Source organism: Bombyx mori, chromosome 20, assembly GCF_030269925.1.
Source record: "Bombyx mori chromosome 20, ASM3026992v2".
Taxonomy (NCBI): Eukaryota; Metazoa; Arthropoda; class Insecta; order Lepidoptera; family Bombycidae; genus Bombyx; species Bombyx mori.
The window spans coordinates 7,682,383-7,706,825 of record NC_085126.1 but is presented as its reverse complement, the minus strand read 5'-3'; the positions used below and the strand labels follow the sequence as shown (position 1 = coordinate 7,706,825).

At 40.0% G+C, this 24,443-nt stretch overlaps 2 protein-coding genes across 4 annotated transcripts in view; one reads left to right on the top strand and one right to left on the bottom strand.

Moving 5' to 3' along the window:
- Positions 1-11,112, top strand: part of LOC110386435 (repetitive organellar protein) — a 20,014-nt gene extending 8,902 nt beyond the window's left edge. Inside the window, exons 8-14 of the mRNA XM_038018181.2 lie at positions 260-340; positions 1,302-1,356; positions 2,785-2,858; positions 3,610-7,219; positions 8,011-8,107; positions 9,501-9,644; positions 10,229-11,112. Of these exons, the coding sequence (XP_037874109.1) occupies positions 260-340; positions 1,302-1,356; positions 2,785-2,858; positions 3,610-7,219; positions 8,011-8,107; positions 9,501-9,644; positions 10,229-10,382 (4,215 nt within the window). The 3' untranslated portion in view covers positions 10,383-11,112. The remainder of the gene's footprint in view (positions 1-259; positions 341-1,301; positions 1,357-2,784; positions 2,859-3,609; positions 7,220-8,010; positions 8,108-9,500; positions 9,645-10,228) is intronic.
- LOC100101155 (nuclear Y/CCAAT-box binding factor C subunit NF/YC) lies at positions 11,104-24,443 on the bottom strand. 3 transcript variants are annotated; one of them, XM_062674136.1, is made up of 9 exons: positions 24,170-24,443; positions 17,922-18,060; positions 16,445-16,630; positions 15,629-15,760; positions 14,842-14,934; positions 14,073-14,189; positions 13,193-13,303; positions 11,792-11,880; positions 11,104-11,589 (listed from the first exon to the last, which is right to left on the bottom strand). In XM_062674136.1, exons 1-8 carry the CDS (start codon positions 24,193-24,195, stop codon positions 11,803-11,805), a joined length of 882 nt encoding a protein of 293 aa, XP_062530120.1. In that variant the 5' UTR covers positions 24,196-24,443; the 3' UTR covers positions 11,104-11,589; positions 11,792-11,802.

Below are 24,443 nucleotides of genomic sequence, written 5' to 3'. Positions count from 1 at the left end.
GACCGATTTGGCTAATTTTGGTCTTGAATTATTTGTGGATGTCCAGAGAAGGTTCAAAAGGTAGATAAATATTAAAATGCTCGGAATTGAATAAAAATAACAATTTTGTTTTTCCTTTGATGTGTCCCCCGTCGGACGGATTCCTTTTGTTTGTTTTAAGTTTATTTTATACAAAAATTTAGGTCTTTTGTTTATCGATTGAGCACTACGAAGTCTGCCGGGTCAGCTAGTTTTAAAATGAAAATCATTTCTTTTTAAGCTACTGTTGGACTTGGAGCATGATCCACATCCGTCACCACAAAGCTCTGTACAGAACTCTAAGAAAATGGGTTCTAGTTCGGTAAGCTTTAAGTTATCTAATGTTACATGATTTGTACTATTTCTAGGTATGTAGACACGTCTAGAGAAGCTTAAATAATATATGCGTATATTTTATATATAATTATGTAATGTCTCTTCACCTAGACTAGAATACAGAAATAAATACCTAATTATATACATATATCTAGTCTATATATCTACTGTCGAGACTCAAATTTCCGAGCGAAATGGAGTATGTAATGTTTTTTTATTGCTTAAAAGGTGGACGAGCTCACAGACCACCTGGTGTTAAGTGAATACTGGAGCACATAGACGTCCATAACGTAAATGCGCCACCCACCTTGAGATATAAGTTCTAAGGTCTCAAGTATAGTGACAACGGCTGCCCCACCCTTCAAACCGAAACGCATTACTGCTTCACGGCAGAGATAGGCAGGAAGGTGGTACCTACCCGTGCGGACTCACAAGAGGTCCTACCACAAGTAATTACGCAAATTATAATTTTGCGGGTTTGATTTTTATTACACGACGTTATTATGATGTATGTAAAAACACCATGTTTTTATGTACGTATGTTACAATACATTCGAGATTACGTTGTAATTTTTATAAGCTCCTGTGATCACTTACCACCAGGCGCGCCATGAGCTCGTCTGCCTATATACAAAAAAGGATACCTTTAATGTTGTTTGAGTGCAGAATTTTTTATATATTGTATTCTTTTTACATTCATTATAACAATATGCTTTTTCCAATATGAATCCCTTTAAATTCACAAATTGTGGGGTAGTTTAAAATAATTATGCATAAAATGTCATTTCAACAAACAACAGTTAATGTGTATTGTGAAAATTATTTATAATAAAATTAATAACAAACTTAATAATTAGGACTGTATAATTAATTGTTAGAACAATATAAATTGCCAGGAGTTATATGTATGTGCGATACTATTGTCACAATGTATTATTATTATACAGGAAGGCGACACAAGATTTTCTCATCCAGCTGAAGTAAGACGTAAAAAACGTTCAGGTAATCTATTTATCTATATAATTAATACGTGAAGCAAAAACTTTGTATCCCTTTTTAAGAAAATTGCGCGGACGGGGGAGTATGAAATTTTCCACACTTACAGAGAATATAGAGAAGAAGTGCATGCACAATGCTAATATTTTTTTAAATTATGCATAAAAGATACATTAAAACAATAAAGAAAACATTACACACACTACCATGTATTTGACACACACACACATATACTCTTTGTTTATTGCACTGAAGTATTGTCAAACTTTTGTTATTGCTTAGTCTGTAGTCAAATTGAAAATAGGTTCGTATTGTTTATCTTTAATATTACGAATATTTGCCTAAAGTGTAGTCTTGGCAAAATCTGTAACAATAGGACCATAATAATATTGAAACTTATAATTTCAATTAATTAAAGTCGAATATCGACTACTGCGGGACCACTAGTCAACTTTAATTTTATTTTATAAATGACTAGCGGCACGCTTCGGCTCCGCTCGGGTCTTTAACAAAAATTTCAACGATATTTGACGTTGTTTTATTGTTTTAAATAAAAGAACACTTTTTGCGGCATAACTATAATAGTCAGATATATGCTATCGCGACACTTTTTGTAAATACATAATAATGTGTTCTACAAAGTCGAAATACATTATTTTATTCTATCATCAATAGTATTTCGCAGGGCACGCGATGTAAAGAATAGGTAATTTTTTTACACCTTGGGTTACATTATTGAAGTTTTAGTAAGGATCCCTAATTTATTTCAAAAGAATATAGCTTGTGTCACTCAAGAATAGTGTAGCTTCCTAATAGTGAAAGAATTTTTCAAATCGGTTCACTAGTTTCGGAGCCTATTCAATACAAACAGACAAACAAATCTTTCCTCTATAAAATATTAGTATGGACGAGTATCAATTGATGATTGATGAAAGTTTCTGTCGTCGTGGCCTAAAGGATAACGCGTCCGGTGCATTCGTATCTAGCGATGCACCGGTGTTCGAATCCCGCAGGCGGGTACCAATTTTTCTAATTAAATACGTACTCAACAAATGTTCACGATTGACTTCCACGGTGAAGGAATAACATCGTGTAATAAAAATCAAACCCGCAAAATTATAATTTGCGTAATTACTGGTGGTAGGACCTCTTGTGAGTCCGCGCGGGTAGGTACCACCACCCCGCCTATATCTGCCGTGAAGCAGTAATGCGTTTCGGTTTGAAGGGTGGGGCAGCCGTTGTAACTATACTAAGACCTTAGAACTTATATTTTAAGGTGTGTGGCACATTTACGTTGTAGATGTCTATGGGTTCCAGTAACCACTTAACACCAAGTGGACTGTGAGCTCGTCCACACATCTAGGCAATAAAAAAAAAACTATGAATGCTTTATGGAAAAGGTTTCAATTCACTCAATCGTCATATCTATTCTAGGTTATGTCGTGAGATCAAACAAACCGCATTCGTGGAAGTCACCATCGACAGCTTCCACCAGTTCATTGGCACAGGTGTGTTATATAAAAATTAAAAAAAAAACCACAATTTCCATTTTCCAATTTCGTAAGTGTAGTATGTAATTATTTTGTATTGCCTTGTAGGCAGACCTGCATACGGCCCACCTAATGGTGAGTGGTTAACGTCGCCCATGGACATCAGCAATGCTAAGACCAGACCCAAGCCGCTACCTACCATTAAGTACTCTCCACAAACTTCGTTTGAAGAAGGACAACGATTGTCGTAATTGCAATGGGCGAGTCTTGGACAAAATATTGTCGTATATGCCGTATATTCTAAGCGCGTTCGCCGTTAACGTTATCACAAAATTAAATATGTAATTAAAATATTAAATACGATTTTGTTCTATTAATTGTCACTTTACTGGTGGTAGGACCTCTTGTGATATTACTGGTGGTAAGACCTCTTGTGAGTCCGCGCGGGTAGGTACCACCACCCCGCCTATTTCTGCCGTGAAGCAGTAATGCGTTTCGGTTTGAAGGGTGGGGCAGCCGTTGTAACTATACTAAGACCTTAGAACTTATATTTTAAGGTGTGTGGCACATTTACGTTGTAGATGTCTATGGGTTCCAGTAACCACTTAACACCAAGTGGACTGTGAGCTCGTCCACACATCTAAGCAATAAAAATAAAAACTTAAACAAGTATTTCCCATGAGACCATTGCGTGATTTTGCCAACACTAACAAAGAACGAACTCATTATTATTTGCTTATAAAATACATTAGTTCGTACCGCTCCGCAGCTACACGACAAGCTAGCCGCGTTGCCTCTGTACAAATACGACAGAGATCCGGTAAGCGTCTGCGCTCACCCCGAACTGTCCATAGTGACAGAGGTCAGCGAGACTGACGATAGACAAAGTCTAAACACGGCAAGCACATTGAAATTTAAACCTTACGGAGTTTGCACTAGAGATAATAATAATTTTGATGGGATTCGCAAATCTCAGAGCGACGGTGAACTAAAGACCAGGTCCAAGGATAGGAGGCTTTCTCCGGCCATTCACGAAGGACACTCGACCAGCTGCCTCCTTGTAGCCACAGTAGGCTCAGCCGATGATTCAGTAATAAACGATACTATAGAACGTTTATCGAAATCAAAGGATTTCAATGCAGATAAAATTGTTGATTTGCTAGTCAAAGAAGCGTTGCATTCAAACGAAATTGATTCAGTTAACGACAGCGGTATTAATACGGATGATAAAAGAAATGCAGACGCTAACCAAGAAAGTAGTGATGCTATAGATAATACGCCATTTGCTGATGCAGTCCGAGAATATCAGAAAATTAATGTAAATAAGAAGAAAGGTCGTGTGGTCATCAGTAAGTCATCTACGACAGACGAATCTAATACTGACGCTATAAGCGAAACTAACTTCGTGAATAGCAGAAGAAGGACTACAAAACCTACTGAAGAACATTCTAGAGTAGATGAAGTTAAAACTTTTGACGTTGAAGAAGTCGAAGAGTTTTTTAATCAGCACTTCGCTCAGAACGCAGCCGGTGATGTCATGATAAGTCCCACTTTGGCCAAGAAGATTAACGAATCTAGTTCAGACTCTAATGATAGCTTCGAAAATTACATTGTAATGAATGAAATCAATGATAATGATAACCTCAATATTAATGATAATGATGTTATTGAATGTCTAAATAGCATGGTGGATAAAGTGTGCAGTGATTTCGACAAATGTACCGAATATCTAACTCAATCCCAGATGATGCTTAGATTCAGTGATAAAGGTAATGATTCTCAACAACATAAGGATAAAGATGGAAAAGATAAAACAAGTAAGAAAGCATCAAAGAAAGGTATTAAGTTGAAATATAAAATCAACACTAAAACAGAGAAGAAAGTTAGACAAAAGAATGCTAGTAAAAAAACAACGTCGACAATCGAAGATGCCGTAGAAGATATTGATGAATTGAAAGATAAAAGTAATTTATTAAATAATGAAAAATCGAAAGATTTCGATCGATTTCCGAAAATCATCTCTAGAGCTGATTTTGATTTGAATGACGCACAGAAAGATAATCTCAGTAATGATAATCATATAAGTCCTATACCAAATGAGGAAGCGAAACGTAACAGCACACCGCTACAACGTAGAAAACGTAAATTATATTCGCCGAAAGATGAAACGGTCGAACGAGTTCGAACTCCAGCCATTTTATCGGACACCGAGGAGGATGTGACTTTATCTGAATTAAAAAATACAAAAAAACGCCCTCCGAAATACACGGCTACCAGCTACAAAGATATAGAAAAGGAACGCAAAAAACAAATTCGGAAACCACGAAACAGAAGATCTAAATGTACAGTAGAAACGCCTTCGCCGCGTACTTTGAAATTGAGTAGAATGTTTGATAAACTCAAGGAGACCGTCGAAAGTAATGAGAGAATTCAATTGGCTGATAGGACTTCGAAAAGGATTGAGGTTTACAATTTCACGAGTGACAGCGATGATGATTTCGTTATGAATAAACGGACGATTTCAAAACGCAATAGCGCGACAACTGTTGGCAGTGTAGAATCTGCGACCACAGTGAGGGGCAAGCGTCCCAAGAAACGAATAAATTACAACGAAAATAAGATAGGCACGGGTAAAAGAGAACCTAAACCGAAAAACGTTAAACCGAATAAACAATCCAACAAACCCACAAGAATGCCTCTTGATCGGGATTTGATTGACGAAAGAATGAGAGAGGCAGCACCAGAAGAGTTGAACACGTCACTCGTAATTGAACAGCCACAAAAGGAATATTCTGTGCCGGAGCTAGTTTTAAAAGAACCTCCGAAGATTGAAGCCATCGACGAGGGTAACGCGAAAAATGAAATTTCCAAAAAGAGAAGTAAAAAAAAAGATTTATCATCGAAAACGAAATTGGCGACCGGCAAACTTAATACTTTAGAAGTTTTATCGGTCGGCAACAGAACGGAGAGTCCGTTACCGAATTTGGTCGTTGAATCAGTTCCGCTAAAAGATGAAGGTAATGACTCGGTGTCCGCTAAAATGCTGTTGAAATTTAAAAGGATTCACGAAGGACAAGAATCACGGGCGAACGATACCACAACAACTTTGAATATGCTTTCGGATCTCGAGAAAAATAACACACGCGAAACGCACGAAAACGTTATAGACTTTGAAAACAATTTGGCGCATATCAATGAGTATTTCTCTGGCGAGACTGACAGTGATAGAAGCGACATATCACGGAAACATGGTCATCTTGACCAAGAGAAACTGTGTACTGCAGTTGTGGAGGATGACAATGATATTGGCATGGACATATCGATAGCGACCGATGGGATAACTGGTCACGGCGATGAAGATGAGGCCCCGCCTTCAGACAAGACACATCTGCAAACGCGCTGCTTAGAAATTGAAGACCTAGACAAAACGCTCAAAGAATATTTCGAACAGCTCGACAAGAAAATAAATGATATTGATGATAACTCAGATAATGGAAACGTAATAAATAAATCAGAAATAAAAAATCCAATAGTTCGAATGACGCGCTTGTCCAGTGAAGATATCAGTAAGGTTTCGCGCAAAAGCATCGAAAGCACATGTTTGAGTTCAAAAGAAAAATCGCCCGTAGTGTCCATATGTAGGATTCCTTCATTGGAAATCAATAAGTGGTTGCCATCGCAATCTTCCAAAAGTAAACAAAATTATTTAAATGATTTTACTAAACAGAAATCGTTTAAAGAAACCAAATTGTATACTAATGATGAACAAAGCAAAGATTTGTGTAAGTCTTTGTATGACGCGCACAAATGGTTTCCGTCTCGGCGTGAATCGAGCACGGAAAACTCTGAAAAGACCGAACCGAATCAAAATAAGGTCTTTATTAGAGAATTGCGGTTAAGATCTCGTGAAATATCTGTCGTAAGTTCCACGGACGAAAGGAAAAGAAAAAAGACTAATCGAGCTACTGATAAGGATCTAAAAGAACACACGAATGACGCTAGACCCGATGATGTTTCTGAAGTAACAAATGCGAGGAGATCAATGATTTCGCCAATCAAATTGGGTGATTTTAAGTCAGACGCGAACCAGAGAGATAGATCTCAAGTCGATGATTGCGTTAAAAGAATTAAAGATATTTTTTCTCAAGGGAAGATAGTTAAGTCAAAATTACGAGCGCTTAATACTGTTTCTAAAGATGATTTAGCGCCAGATGAGTCCGTTTCTGATGGTAGAGCCTTATCGGATTGTCGTAAACGGAAATATGAGGAGAATGAAAACGAAGTGAAAAGATTAAGATTAGACACAGTGTATGTGGAGAGCTCGCCGAGCCGGTCCAGCGTCAATGAATGGTTTAGAAGAAACGAGATTAGCAGTAGGGGTAAGTGTTGATTAATTGTGTTCAATTTGTCTGTGGAACATTTTGTTTTTACTGGTAGGACGTCTTGTGAGTCCGCACGGGTAGGTGGTCCGCACCACCACCCTGACTATTTCTGCCGTGAAGCAGTAATGCGTTTCGGTTTGAAGGGTGGGGCAGCCGTTGTACTGTAAAACTGAGACTTTAGAACTCATATCCCAAGGTGGGTGGCGGAATTTACCTTGTAGATATCTATGGGCTCTGGTTACCACTTAATATCAGGTGGGCCGTCCACCCACTTATGCAAAAAAAATAATGATTAAACTTGAGGGGTTAAAAAATTCGACCGAAATTATTTGATGTAAATAGGTATGTAAGGGTGGTTGTAATAGCATTGATGCGCTTCGAAAATACTTTAAATCAAATGATAAATTGAATTTTTCGATAATCGTGTTGTTAGTTGGTAAAATATATTAAAATTATTAATGAGAATGTTTGGATGTTTGTAACTCAATCACACAAGATCAGTTGATTGGGTATGGATGATATTCCGAACAGTGATAGCCTATATACTATAACGATAAGTAAATAACACGATCCAATACCTTATCTGTACATACCACCAGATCTATAAATCGACTAATAGTTTATGGATTAGAGTTACACAGGAAATTTTTATCACTGGAAAATGCACCTTTTTTAATTCTTTCTAACAATTGTAATGCGGGCGAAAACGTTCTACACGTGGAGTATGTATTTAAGTAGCCTTTTTATGTATAATAATGATTAGTAACTAGTTGTATTATTTATTCCAGAAGAGACTGTAAATCTATCAGTGCTGGACACTGTTCAGAACGTTCTAGAAAAACTGGATACCACACTTGTGGACGCAAACAACAATACGAGCAGGAAGTGAGTGAAATGATAATTTTATTTTATAATAATACCTACCTTAGTAATTAAATGTAACACTTAAAAATTAAATGTAAACATATATTATTTTATTTTACAAAGCGGTGAAGATTTGTTAATAAACACCTTTAGTTACATATTTGCGATTGATGCGTTGATGCGATTTGGTGTGTGGTTCATTGGTTCCGTATCAATAACCTATTATTGAATAGTAAGAAAACTAAATGTATTAAATTTACTTTAAAATCTATTAAACCATCTTTAAATGTGAGACAAGTGGATAGTGATGTAATTGTTTCTGAGGAATCATTGGAGCTTGTTGAGTCAACCGTATTTCTTGGTATAACAGTGGACTCCAAACTGCAATGGGGACCTCATATTCATAAATTGTCGAGTAAGCTCAGCTCTGCAGCATACGCAGTAAAAAAAATTAGAATGTTAACAAACGCGGACACGGCTCGTTTAGTTTACTTTAATTACTTCCACAGTGTCATGTCCTATGGCATTTTGCTATGGGGCAATGCGGCCGATGTAGAAATGATATTTATTCTGCAGAAAAGAGCTATACGTGCTATTTATAACATGCACTCAAGGGAATCCCTGAGGGAGAAATTTAAAGAAATTAAAGTTCTCACTATGCCATCCCAGTACATCTTTGAAAATTTGATGTATGTTCGTAAACATATTGAGGAGTTTCCTAAGATGTCGGACATACATAATAGAAATACTAGGAACAAACACAAGCTTGTTGTGCCGATGAGTAGGTTACATAAGATACGAAATTCATTCGGATGTTTGTCTGTGCGCCTGTACAACAAAATCCCACAAGATGTTCAGAACCTACATATACATAGGTTTAAGAAAACTATTAAAGAACATCTGTGCAATAAAGCTTACTATAAAGTCAATGATTATCTAGAAGATTGCACAAAGTGGGAATGAGTTGCTCGCTCCGGGCATTTCAATATTGTAGTAATTGTTACGTTATAATACTCATTGTAAAAAATTCATATTTAAAAAAATAATCTAATATTAAAAAATTAATAAATAATAATTTCTTATAAAAAAAAAGACATGCCCGCTGAGTTTCTTGCCAATTCTTCTCAGGACGGAAGCTAGTTCTTGTGAATTGGCGGTAGTTCTTTTGACTTTCAACAAGTATGTACTTTCATTTATGTTGAATAAAATTTTTTTGATTTTATTTGATTTGATTTATTTAATAACAAATGCCGACAAACATCAACAATCATGGTTGTTGACCCTACGTTTTGTACACTATTCATTGCGGGCTCACAGAAAATGATAGCAGCAATGGAATTATATTACGAAGTCTATTTCGTTTTTTCGTTGGCTTCAGCTTCGATGGTTCTTAAGTTTTTAATATTTGTTATAGGTTAGTAAATTTGTTCGTTGAGGCCCAGAAAGAATTGAGCAAGCAGAAAGAAGAACGACGCAAGATGTACAAAGAGACAGCTTCCGATATACTGAACGCAGTGGTCAGATTAGTTGATGATAAGTTCGCCGATTTGGACAGACGGTGAGTTAGTAACATTTATCATGAAGTATTGACACGTAGCTAATATTTATTTGTAAAACGTTAGCTAAAGCCGAAATCATACGAACTGCCACTGAATTATATGAATTGTTATACGAATATTCATATCGTTTATACGAATCGCGCCTCACTAATATACAGGGTGTATCCCTTTCCAAGTTTTATTTTATTTTTTATTGCTTAGATGGGTGGACAAGCTCACAGCCCACCTGGTTACTGGAGCTCATAGACATCTACAACGTAAATGAGCCACCCACCTTGAGATATGAGTTCTAAGGTCTCAGTATGGTTACAACGGCTGCCGCGCCCTTCAAACCGAAACGCACTCCTGCTTCGCGGCAGAAATAGGCAGGGTGGTGGTACCTACCCGTGCGGACTCACAAGAGGTCCTACCATCACCATATAGAAATCAGTGGTAATACTGGTTGTTTCTATAACACAATATTTAACTAACCAGTTTTTTTCATAAAAATAATTAGTAAAAATGTTTTTGACATCGTTACCAATATCCCCTGTGTGTTTAAGTATGTGTAATTAATTAATATTGGAAATGAAAAATATCGCAGGTCACAGGAAATGGAAACAAACTTCATGGAGCGACTAAAGAAGCAAGCGTCTGAAGTTATTGTAAATGATTGCAAACAGAAACGGGCGATGGTACAATTGCTGAAGGAAGACTTTAGTTCTGTGGTCGACCATTTGAACAGAAACAAAATTTAGTATTTTTTATTACTATCCCCTAAATATTTTATGTGGGTTTTATTTCCTTTGCATTAAGATGAAAAACTTAATAATAATTCTTTGTTATGATGTATTATATTGTTTTGGGATAGACGAGCGATAAAGTATAGATTATTTTATTTTTTTAAGTTCACTATGCATTATGGTCGTTTAATGCAATGGTCGGCCATAGTCAAGATAGCAGCCGGATTGCACATTGTGCGTAATTGTTGGACCATCTCCTAATGATTTCATTACAGGTTAAATTACTGTAGCGCCATAATTTAACAATATGCTTCCAGGCTAAAGGTGTTAAAATTAAAACAACCAAGAAATAACTAGTTTTCTAAAACCTACATTTATTTCATGCAGATGTATTGTTGATATTTATTAATACTCAAAATTTAATTAAAAATGTATTTTTTTAATATAAGTGAAATAGTTTACTTTAAGTAAATAATTTTATAAATGTTGAAATGTTTGAAGTTTATTATTTGTTGATTTATTGATAATCAAATAATTTGATTATTTTTTTTGCAGTTATGATACCGAATAAACTTGTATTGTTTTAAAGTAAAATATTTTGTGTTGTAAGCATTATTAGGAACACAGAGTTCGCCAACATCTCTTATTAACCATTGTATACGTAAAGCTGACAACACAAAAGCGAATTTATTTGAACATGATGTAAAATAATATTAATTTTCAAATTAAAAACACATTTCGTTTTTTTTTTTTTATTTATTTAATAATTTACACTTATACTACACATAATTTTTACGACTTAATTTAACAATTTATCACATCAGAGCCAAATGTATAAAAGTAGTGTGTTTAGTAAGAGTTTCAAATTAGAATTGTTTTCAACATCAATTGTCTGGTAATGTAGCTATTTCAGATTTGTCGTGAGATATCTACCAAGGATTTATGTTATGGGAAGGGAGGACAGTTTTTTGGAGTGTGTGGAGGCGTCCTGCGATGGAATGCACTTAGTATCTATCGAGTAAAAGCGATCTTCAACTATTGACTTGGACTTGGGTACTACAATTGTAATTCAAATTTATTGTTTAATATTATATCTGTAATGTATAAAATCGTTTGCACTCAATTTCAACCATCGATATCTTTAAAACAACTTCAATATCTTGAGTAAATTCTACTGTAATGTACGTTTTATAGTTTTGAAATAATTTAAAACTATTAGGGCCTGTGCACAACACGTTTTTTAAACGCACCGTCGACGCGCGCGTTTTCATCGCGTCTGTATCGATTCAAACGCGTATTTGAATTTATACAGGTGTGCAAAGGTCTACAGGCGGCGTCTGACTTGCGTGCGTATCGCGTCTGTATCGCTACAAACGCGCGTCTCGACGGCGCGTTTAAAAAACGTGGTGTGCACAGGCCGTTACACGTGAATAGATTAAGAGTCCTCCTGTGTCGTGGCGACTTGCGCTAGGAACACTTGCTGCTGGGGCTGTTGCTGCGTCTGCGCCTGGACCTGGAGAACGAATTAGTCTGACGGTGAATTAATTGGTCATAGTAAGAAATTTTTGAATTTTCCCGCCAAATAGTCCAAAGTTACATAGATAATAAGTAAAACTATATCCAGACACTGGCACACTAGCGCCGCTCTGACCGACCACTATTCGAATCGTTATTCAATTGGTTATTAGCCGCATTTTTTAGTTCAGACGCTGCACGAGATTGTCTTATTGTATCCTTTTAAAAAAAATCAGAAATCAATTAGCATAAAGCTGCTTTCAGATGACGCTATACTATAGTGCCATAAAATATAGTATAGCAGCGTATACTTAGCCAATAATATATAGTGCAGTACAGTGTGAACGTGTCCTTAACAGTGTATGGCGCGCGATATTGCTGTGCTATGAGCTATATAGCTATATACTATGAATGTGGAAGGCTTTAGAGGAAGAGGTAGACTTATGAAGAAATGGATGGATTGCGTGAAAGATGATATGTGTAAGAAAGGAGTGAACGAAGATACGGTATATGATAGAGGAGTGTGGAAGGAGAAAACATGTTGCGCCCACCCCAGGTGACTGGGAGAAGGGCAGGAGAATGATGAGGAAGATGATTTAGTTTGGTCTGATCGTCGATTCTATTTAACAGTGTTGGCCGATTTATTAAATATTATCAACGTTTTATTTATTTATTGTTGTCTGTTGTCTTGTTTTCATATATGGCAATAACAAACATTGAATTATGATCGAATTTCAGAGATTGTGCCTACATATATATATATATATGGCATAGGTAGCGTAGATAAGATGGAATGAATCGATAATATTCTACGCTGCTAGAACGGTCCCGTTTTTTTTCTTGGACTCCAGCAATCCCTCGGGAAACAACTGCACAAAGTATTAAATTTTGTAATCTATATTTTGCGTACAGAGCACAGATGAAATTAACAACAAACAAACAATCTGACATTAAATTCTTTATAGGTACTTTGTTCTTTCTGTGTGTAAATCAACGTAAAACCATATTTCCTTTATATTAAAAAACACTTTTAGTTTTTTTTAATAATCTTGTGACGACGAACAGACTCTTGTGAGTCCGCACGGGTAGGTACCACCACCCTGCTTATTTCTGCCGTGAAGCAGTAATGCGTTTCGGTTTGAAGGGCGGGGCAGCCGTTGTAACTATACTGAGACCTTAGAACTGATATCTCAAGGTGGGTGGCGCATTTACATTGTAGATGTCTATGGGCTCTAGTAACCACTTAACACCAGGTGGGCTGTGAGCTCGTCCTCCCATCTAAGCAATAAAAAAAAATCGTTAATCGTTACCTGTATGATCTGCGGTGATTGTTGTGGTTGCGCCTGTATGATGATGGGCTGGTTTGGGTTGTTCTGGACCTGGAGTCTGATCATGTTTAGCTGCGCTTGCGTCAATTGGATCTGCAATCGAATTATACATTTTTATTTATTAAAACTACTATTGAGGGTAGATCAAGAGTTACATATTGTCTCTGCGTCAAAGAAAGTTCCAAATTCAGTTATGTTGGCGTTATGTAACCTAAACTAATATAACACCGTAAGAGTGCGCTGATGGATTAGAGACTTAAAGACGAGCCTTAAAATTGGTATTTATAATAACTAATTAATTCCGAGTTTTTTTTTCTTTATTTCTTGGCTCCGGCACGGGTTGTGCATTAGCCAGTGTCAAGTAATAAGATTTTTATAATTTGCCGTTTTAATTATTTACAGTTTATAAATAATAAAAAACGAAGGAAACTGTCCATGTTGGCTATTATCAATATCAGTGTAAGTAGGTATGAATTAAATCAGCAGCGTGGGACGGTATAGATAACTTAAGTTGAGAAAGTAATTTTATTAAAGGGTGGGTAACTTTGCACATGATAATATGAAGTGAAGCGGAATGAAATGAGATAAAAATGAAAATTACATTGAAATAAAATGATTTGAGATGATATGGGTTGAATTATAATCACAGTAAAATGGTGGTCATTTACTGAGACCTTCTCAGTGGGCCTTTTGGAATATCTCGAGAAGTTACGTCCAGCGGCTTTGTTTCATTTTGCCACAATTGTGCACTTGCACAGATACTAAGCAGTTCATAAATAACCGTTATTACACATTTGAGTTCAGACGTTACATGAAATTGTTTTAAGAATGAGAATCAGAAATCAATCATCATTAGACTGACCGGTAGCTGCTGCAGCTCGCCGGCCGGGGTCACGACCTGCTGCACGAGCGCCAGCGGCTGCTGCGTGACCCCCACGCTGCTAGCGGGCGCCGCCGCCGCCGCCGTGCTCGCCGCCTGCTACGAATCGCAACACGTTACTTCATAAAACAGATCAACCCACTGAGTTGCTCGCCGGATCTTCTCAGTGGGTCGCGTTTCCGATCCGGTGGTAGATTCTGCGAAGCACGGCTCTTGCTAGGGTTCGTGTTAGCAACACTCCGGTTTGAGCCCCGTGAGCTCACTTACACGTTAGGGCAAAGCTGATATAGGATAGGTAGAAAAAAAAAACATATATAATTTTACTGGTGGTAGGACGTCTTGTGAGTCCGCACGGGTAGGTACCACCACCCTGCCTATTTCTGCCGTGAAGCAGTAATGCGTTTCGGTTCGAAGGGTGGGGCAACCGTTGTAACTATACTTCAGACCTTAAAATTTATATCTTAAGGTGGGTGGCGCATTTACGTTGTAGATGTCTATGGGCTCCGGTAACCACTTAACACCAGGTGGACTGTGAGCTCGTCTAATAATCTATGCAATAATAATAAAAAATGTAAGTTATTGAGTAACGCCAAATAACCATAGTGCCCAAAAAAAAAAAGAAAAATATAATGGGGCAACCCTACCTTTTTTGGGGACAGCCCATTTTAGAAGGTTTTTGGATTTGTCGTCTCCATGATGGCTCGTTAATTTTTTATTATAAGAAATATTCGGGTGGTAATGTGTCTCTTACCTGTACCACTTGAGCGCAGGGCTGTATCACGATTTGAGGCTGCGAACTGTTCTGTAGGGCCGCCTGATGCTGCTGCGCCAACTGGAGGTAGTACTGTCAACATCATCCGTTACGTTTTATATTCGCTGGATTTGACAATGGAATAGAAGAATCGAAGATATCATTGCATTTATGGGTCTGCAGTTAATATGTTTAAATTACTTCTACTATAGGTTAGATTTGACTTATTGGCGGGAACGCGAGGAGTGAAGTTGTGTGATTTGTTTTATTTTGTCTATTTAATGTTTAAATGTGTAACAACGGTGGTTTATTAAGTGTTTAATATCTGTGAAATTGCACAAATGTGGAAAATAAAACAAAGCCAATAAACGTAACTTCTCGGGATCCTCCAAAAGGTCCACTGAAAAAATCTTAGTAAATGACCACCATTTTACTGAGATTATATTTCATCCCATATCATCTTATCTCATTTCATTTAATTTCATCCTAGTTGACTAATGTCTCAAATTAATCATCCTCATTTCATTTCATTTCACTCCATATTATCAATTTTCATAAAAATATATATAATAAATATATAATTAATTAAAAATAAGACACGACTTAAAGGTCTTAGTTACCAGATCATAAAATCCCTTAAAAAAAAGCAAACGTTAAAATACATACGATTTAACTTTTACGCTATCGAGAACGTTAAAAAACACGCACAAAGTACGAGCTTGGACGAAATGATTATTGAGTTGATCAGTTGGAAACGAAACAGAAGCTTGTATTATAGGTACCGTACCTGATCCGTGCTGGGGGCTTTCCTGGCGGCGTCGTAACGCGGTTTCGTCGGCTTGACTTCATGCCGCGGCACTATGTCGATCAGGAAATCGAACTGATCCGATTTCAATATAGCTGTCGCTATGTCGTTGCGCTGGAGATGCACAAAGGAAAATAATAATAATATTTTTTATTTTATTGCTTAGATGGGTAGACGAGCTTACAGCCCACCTGGTGTTAAGTGGTTACTGGAGCCCATAGACATCTACAACGTAAATGTGTGTTGGAAACCGCGATCGCGGAGTGAGTGTGTACTCGTCTATTCCGTTTGGCTTTAAAGGAGTGATTGGCGTGCCGAGCGGGGGCAAATAAATGCTTAAACTGCCATTATTCACGGCGCCAGTCCGTGTGTGCCCCAAAAGTACTTAGCAAATGTTCACGAAACGACTATCACGATGAAGAGGAATAATAACGTGTCATAAAAAAACTTTGAATACGCAAAACTCAAACGTAACGGTAAGCAGCAACTTAGCTCTGCCTTGAGCATTGCTGACATCGATGAGCGACGGTAACCACTTATCATCAGGTGGGCCGTATGCACGTCTGCCTACATATGTATCCTCGTACGTAAGCCTCGATATGTATACATATATTTAAATGTATATAAGTATGTATGTCAGTCTCTGGTATCCATAACACGAGGAATTCTAATTTGACTGTGTGATTTGTTTCCAGTTGCTACTATTATTATTATTCTACTATATTTGAAGTCGTCGTGGTTTAAAGGATAACACCGGGCGTCTTATCTTCCCCGCCACGATAACTTCTTTCAACTCACCTGCAGAGTCCGCCTTTTATTTTCCTCCGTATGCGACCAGGCTCGCAACGTTAGCTCGTGTATAAAAATCTCAGCAGCCTTCGCGAATAAGACCGGTGCCTCTGCTGATATCATCTTCACCTCCTCGTCTAGTTTCATGATCTTCTTGATGCGAGCCAACGGCAAAGCTTGGGTCTTGAAGTCTTCCTGTTTAGCGACAAATCGAAATACACGTCTCAATCAATATTAATATATAAATCTACAGTGGTTTTTACGGATGTTCCATTATAACTACTGAACCATGCATCCGATTGACTTGAAACTTGGTATCCATGTAGACAATACATGTACTTAATGGATAGGCCAATATTTATATGAGGGTTGGACTCCCTAATAATAATGATAATAAATAATAATGTTAATTTTAAATACCGAAGCGGGCGAGTTCGGCTAGTATCTTATTATCTTTAAACGAGCAATTCTTGTATATAAATAATATATAATCTGAATCTCGGAAACGGCTACAACGATTTTCATAAAATTTAGTATACAGGGGATTTCGGGGGCGATAAATAGATCTGTCTACGATTTATTTTCAGAAAATGTTGTTTTATTCATGTTTTTAATAATCAACTTTATCGATAACTTTGATTTTTTCTTTAAAAAATCAGTTCATCTTTTTTATTATTCTGTCGGTAAGACCGAAAAATATTATTCATATTTCATCATTTTATCAATATTTAATTTGTATTTAAATATATAATTTCTAAAAAAACACAATTTATCATCTGCTAGTCTTTTTCTTTATGAAGGAAGGATTACTGGTGGCCTGGAGACCTTTCCAGGTGGGCGAGCAAGGGCTCTGCCAGGAGGGGTGGGATTAGCTAACAGCTGCCCGAGCGCCTCCGAAGGAGACCTAACAACTTAAGAGCAGCTGTTTCAGTAATGAATCCATTACCGGATCGGAATCCCGATTCTCAATATCTACTTTAGGGCTAAGTGGAAGGATTACAATACGATTATACAAATTTTGAAAGCCTGTTGACACTGGCCCTTCACAGTATCACTGAATCTAGTCTTTATCCATCATCCATTTTGAGACATGAGTTCTAAGTCTCCTTTTTTACTGTATAATGGCTGCCCTAACTACCCTTTAAACAAAAACGCATTACTGTTTCATATCAGAAAGAGGCGAGGAGACGGTACCTACCCGTGCAGACTTACAAGACGTCCTACCACTTACGGTTTTTGATAATGAACTTAGAACTAAGTTAGTCTACCATATTTTGCATGCCTATTTAAGACAGGTTTCCAAATTTTTCTTCCAAATCTTATATCATAATCTAGCATACTGGATGACGTATATTTGAACATTCCAGAAGTTTCCAGGGATAGCACTTCAAAGAATTATATACAGTGCTTTAAAGAGATCAATTAATATTATTACGGTCATGAACTTAAGTGGGTTTTTGTAAAACAAATCGCACCGTTCACTTACGGAATTAACTTTCTGTATGTCCTCTAAGACTTTGTCCCAGAACTGCTGGAGGGTTTGCTGCGCCGCCTCAGCGGAGGACTCCTCACCGGCAACATCAGCGTCCACTTCTTCGGACGTGGTAACCGTCGTTGTTTGTTCGCTAGAATAGGTTGGTTAGTTGAACCATTATATATTTTTTTACAAGTTAACTCACATTATTTAAATCGGTCGACAAAATTTTTAAAACTGTTAACAGAAGAGTTTATTCCCGATCCTGCGGACAGAATGGATAGCAGTCGACGTCGCCCAAAACACGTCATTTCGGATCCTCGCGATCCACTAACGGTGCTTTTAGGTACCCCAAGCTCCGGTCATCGTTCTCTTCAAGCCCGTCGCCTTCGGCCCGTAAAAAAAAAAAAAAAAAATAAGAAGAGTATGTTTTTCGTTTCAAATTTTTCAATCTGATGGTGGCGGCTGGTTGTTTGTTAGCTTACTAACTTATGACGTCACTATTATTAACCCTTTGATGTCCATGTAGGTCACCGGTGCCCTACGCGGCGCACTGAATTAATTATGTCGATTTCTCTCTTCGATCTTCTTACTAAGGCGCCGGAATATCCAGAAGACTTTGGGAAAGACGAATCCGAAAATACTGAGAATGAATCTACTTCTAAGAGACCTAAAAGTCTAAAACGTAGATTAAAAACAAAAGAAGGCAAAGTTAGGCAATACAGGCGCTTAGTAACAGAAATCGACATAATTACTGCAGTACGTTTTTTTTTTTTTTTTTTTTTATTGCCCTTGTAGGCAGACGAGCATACGGCCCACCTGATGGTGAGTGGTTACCGTCGCCCATGGACTTCAGCAATGCCAGGGGCAGAGCCAAGCCGCTGCCTACCGCTTAATACTCTCCACAAGCCTCGTTTGAAGAAGGACATGTCATAGCGCTCGGGAAACACCGTGGAGGGGAGCTCATTCCATAGCCGGGTGGTACGTGGCAAAAAAGATCTCTGGAAACGCACTGTGGATGACCGCAGTGGCTCCAGGTAGTATGGATGAACTCTACTCCGGTGGCGGGCGGTGCGATGGTAAAAACGAGATGCCGGTATCATCTCGAACAATTCCTCAGAGCACTCCCCATGGAACATGCGGTACAGAATACAGAGGGAACCGAAGTCCCTCCGCAGACCCAGAGGCTCCAAACGATCCGTGAGAATGGGATTATCGACAATCCGAACGGCCCTCTTCTGTATGGAGTCAAATGGAAGAAGCTGGTATTTGGGAGCCCCGGCCCAGAGATGGGAGCAGTACTCCACGCGAGGCCGGACTTGAGCTTTATAAAGCAAAAGTCTTTGTCCAGGCGTGAAGTACCGCTTTGCTCTGTTGAGGACTCCCAGCATTTTGGACGCCAACTTGGCTTTGCCTTCCAAATGACTCCGAAACTGGACATCGCTCGAAATGTCGACCCCAAGTATCCCGATACTCTCGGAAGGTTGCAGGGATACTCCTTGGAATTGCGGCGCCATGACAAAGGGGTCCTTCTTCGCAGTGAACGCGCAAACTTGTGTCTTTATCGGGTTGAATTGAACTAAGTTCAATTCACCCCATTCGGAGACTCGCCCCAGAGAGTTCTCCACTTCAGACACAAGTTTTGATCGTCTCTCTTGCACCGCGCTCCGAGAGAGACTCTGATGGCCGATATATCGCGCATCCCCCGTGCTGTCATCCGCATAGCAATGCATGCCATCAATAGACAGCATGTCATTGATATACAGGATGAAAAGCGTGGGGGAGAGCACCGAACCTTGTGGAACGCCAGCGTTAATGGTCATGGTATCAGAGCAGTCACCGTCTACAACGACCGTGATGCTCCGCCCATCCAAAAAGCTAGCGATCCACTTGCAGAGTCCCTCGGGGATTCCGTAAGATGGTAGCTTCGATAGAAGTGCCCTATGCCAGACCCTGTCGAAGGCCTTCGCGATATCAAGGCTCACAGCAAGAGCCTCGCCCTTGCTCTCCAAGGCTTCAGCCCACCTGTGAGTAAGGTATACAAGAAGATCGCCAGCTGAGCGACCGTGACGGAAACCATACTGTCGGTCACTGATCAGCTGGCGATCCTCAAGATACTTCAGGAGTTGTGTATTTATTATTCGCTCCATCACCTTGGAAAGCAAGGAAGTTATCGCGATAGGCCTATAGCTCGACGGGTCCGACCGGTCACCCTTCTTGGGGATAGGGTGGACGTGGGCGGTCTTCCATGAAGACGGAACCCTGTTAGCGCAATAAGAGAGTCGATACAAACGCGTTAGCGCAGGTGTCAGCTCAGGGGCGCACGTTTTCAGAACCACTGCGGGGATGCCGTCTGGCCCACTCGACTTATGGACGTCCAGGAGTCGGAGCTCCCGCCTAACTGCACACTGTGTGAAGCAGATATCCGGCAGGGAGCTATCACACCGGGGGATGTTCGGTGGTGTGGCACCCCCGTCGTCCACAGTCGAGTTCGAGGCGAAGAGTTTGACCAGAAGGTCAGCCTTCTCTTTCGCGCTGTGGGCCAGAGTGTCATCGGACTTGCGCAGTGGTGGGAGACTAGACCTGCAAAAGTTTCCTTCTGCAGCTTTGGCGAGCGACCAAAAAGCACGGCTCCCGGAGGGATAGCTCTTTAATCGCTCGCCAACTCGATCGACCGCTCGACTTCGCCTTGGCAATTACCTTCTTGTAGGACCTGGAAGCGGCGTTATATTTCCGCCTTTCCCCTGAGATGTTAGGATCCCGACGTCTCCTGGCATTATCCCATGCCACGTATGCGGACCGCTTGAGGTGTGCAGCATCCCTACTGGCATTGTTATACCAGGGTCTGCTGCGACCCCCAACGGGCACTTCAGAGGAGGGAATAAACAATTCCATCCCCCGGAGCACCACGTCTTTAAGACGGTCCGCACAGACGTCAGGATCAGCAGAGGAAAAGCAGAACCGCCCCCATGGGTAGGATGCGTAAAATTCACGCAATCCATCCCAATCTGCTGACATATACCGCCAAACTCTACGATACCCGGTCGTCGTTCGACGACCAGGACGAGAGAGTGGTACGGCAGCACGAATAAGGCAGTGATCAGACGATCCAAGCGGAGCGTCGACCACCACACTGTATCCGGCCGGATCCGTGGTCAACAGAAGGTCCAACAAAGAAGGTTTGTGCCCCTCGATATCTGGGACACGGGTGGGCTGTGTCAGCAGCTGGGAGAAGCCGTAGGCCAAGGCGAAATCGTAGGCAGTCCGACCCGGGAGGTCAGTGGTTCTGGACCCCAACCACTCTTGATGGTGAGCGTTAAAGTCTCCAAGAACCACCACCTCCGCAGATGGGTACTGCTCAAGCACGCGGTTAGTCCCCTCTTGCACATGCTCAAACAGAGTTGAACCTGCATCACTGCTGTGGGACCTGTACAGGCACGCGTAGATTCGGATACAGCCCCCGTGATCCACGCGCAGCCACAAGAGGGACAGGTCCCGTTGTTCGAGGCCCCGAAGACGGCGACAACAGACATCCGCCCGGACGAATACGCACACCCCGGCTTTACGTAGGAAGTTGTGCTCCAATACGTAGCCGGGGTATTCAAGGTATGAGGTATCGTCCGGAGCAGATATCTGCGTCTCCGTTAAAAAAAGCAGGGCAGGCTGCGCCGTCTCGAGGTGGTGGTGTACGGCGTCAAGGTTGCTATGTAGGCCCCTGACATTGCTGAAATCCACATTAAATGTGGAATGGGGAACCGCCTGTAAAACCCTTTTCTTTTTTTTAAACTTCATAAATTATATTTCCGGAGAGTAGGATTAGGAGAGGTAGGATGTTGGAGGTGAGATCGAGGCAACACCTGAATGAAGCGCGGATCATAGTACGTGCTCGACCACGGGTTGCGCGAGAGACTGACGCAGGGCATGGAAGGGCCCCCAGTCCACCCTGCGTACGATCGCCGGGATCCACTCCGGTCTCCGACTCCGGCACGACGACCGCACGACAGGATTTTACACCGGTTGGCGGGACAGCTTCCCGGGGCGGAGTTTAGTAGAGACACCCGGGTTCAGGTCCCCTACTGACCGGCGGGCGGCAGCGGATACCGTTTCACTAGGTCTCCCTATACCCCCGCCAAACAATCACGCCCCGTGAGCTCGCACGCACGTCTGCTCCGCATGTTCCAGACGTCACCAAGACTCACCCCCAGCAAGGAAGGGGAAAGGGAGGGAATAGAACTGGCTCTCCAACCCACACGCCGGAACACAGCTAGGCTATTTGGCGGCGGACTCTAGTTGGAGGGTGGTCGCCAGCCAGTCGGACAAGTCCTACCACCGATTATGAATTCGGCTCCCGTTTTGCACCACCCAGGGGTCACTTGTAGGGAATCGCGGGTTAAACCTACGGAAGCGGGAAGCACCAACCGTCACGTAAGGCACCGGTGACCTACACGCCTAAGCGTTTCTCAATTGCATTTCGATGTTGTTTTCACAAGAACTACTTACTGCTCGTACATTGAGTCTGCATGAGTAGATACTACCGCAATGACTTTTATTTATTTATTTATTGCTTAGTTGGGTGGACGAGCTCACAGACCACCTGGTGTCAAGTGGTTACTGGAGCCCATAGACATCTACAACGTAAATGCGCCACCCATCTTGAGCTATAAGTTCTAAGATCTCAAGTATAGTTACAACGGGTGCGCCCCACCCTTCAAACCGAAACGCATTACTGCTTCACGGCAGAAATAGGCGGAGTGGTGGTACCTACCCGCGCGGACTCACAACAGGTCCTACCACCAGTAAGAAGTGCCGTGAAGCAGCGATGAGTCCCAGTTCGAAGTGTGGGACCGTCGTCATAATACATTTGAGACTTCGGACCTCATTTCTCAAGGTGAGGATCGAAGGAAACTGGTTATATAATTCAAACTAACAGGGTTTATACCCGATCTTGTAATGTTCAATATCCGGTGTAGGTACTCATCAGTAATATTGCCGTTATAAAACTATAACAAGTGAATTTGCATACCGTAGCACTTTATGTAGATATATAGGTATATTTTATATACTTTTTTTTTTATCGGACAATCGTGTTGAAAGTTTTAATTTTTAATTTCCTCCCTACACCGGGTGGGTCGCGAGCTCGTCGACCCATCAAACCTACAACCTAAATACCACAAACCACCTTGAGACACGAGTTCTAACAGTTTTTACAGTACAATAGCTGCCTCACCCTTCAAACCGAAACGTAATGCTGTTTCACGACAGAAACAGGCAGAGTTGTGGCGGCGTGCGGACTCACAAGACGTCCTACCAGTAATTGCAGTAAAGGAAGTAGATTCGATGTAAATAGGAAATTTCCGCCGTGAAGCAGTAATGCGTTTCGGTTCGAAGGGTGGCGTAGCCGTTGTGACTATACTGAGATCTTAGAACTTATATCTCGAGGTGGGTGGCGTATTTACGTTGTAGATGTCTATGGGCTCCAGTAACCACTTAAAACCAGGTGGGCTGTGAGCTCGTCCATCCATCTAAGCAATTAAAAAAAAAAAAAATTAAATCTATTGATACAGTTTTTTTTGTTCGCCACATCTAAACACCGTGTATAAAGATGAATGCTTATTACAAATTCCAATTCGTTATTTGCGAAAAGCATTTTATTAGGTAACTTAAGAGGACGTAAACGTGTTTGCAGAATTTATTTGAATCACTAATGACAAAGTTACAATTACTAGTCTTAAAAAATATTCCGAACAATTATTGTCCAACTTTGAGAACAGATGGAACTACATTAATAATAATGTTTGTAAAATATTCTGTAACTATCAAAGATAATCCCGTTCCAGTTATTTCAGCTGTTTTGGAAATTACAAAAAAATAACAGCGTCGGAAAAAAAGTTTAGTCCAAATAAAACATACAACTTCAAAAGAGCAGATTGCTTTTTATTTGCATATCGTTAAAGTACCGGGTTTGATGAAGTTTGATCTAGATTAAACATTGGTATTTAATCCGAAAATGAGATGAATGTTGGAGATTTGATATTGGTCGCGGGTGAAACCGTAGGACATATCTAGTTTTAATATAAAAACACAAGTGCCTATTTTGTAAGTACGTACATGTAATGTTTTGAATTTTGAATAGCTTTGTCATTAGAAAGCAGCAATACGGTAGGCGATAGTATTTTTTTAAACTATTGTTATTTCTATTTTTAAGAGACCAATTTTGTTATCGCTTATTATATATTTATTAATTATCGAAAGGAACTTACGCAGGCACAAAGAAGCACATGGACATTTTGTAGTTTTTTCAACCAACTTCACGAGACAAACGCACCGATGTTTTTATTCAATTATCACTCAAAATTAATACTTAAACTATGTTTTGGTAAATTACTCTAAGTTCCGAAAGCAATATAAACACGGTAACCAATAATCAGAGTATTATTTGGAGATCTCCAATCGCCAATTACTGAAAATGCGCCTAACTCACGATTCGTCCGATGATGGCCAGTCACAAGCTTGACGTGTCCACATAGTTGCCAT

Coding starts and splice junctions, on each gene's coding strand:
- LOC100101155 (XM_062674136.1), bottom strand. CDS start 24,195: ATGTCCATGTGCTTCTTTGTGCCTGC. Junction 18,061..24,169: donor ATGTGCTTCTTTGTGCCTGC/GTAAGTTCCTTT, acceptor AACCTATTCTAG/CGAACAAACAACGACGGTTA. Junction 15,761..16,444: donor ATAAAAGGCGGACTCTGCAG/GTGAGTTGAAAG, acceptor GTGCATCTCCAG/CGCAACGACATAGCGACAGC.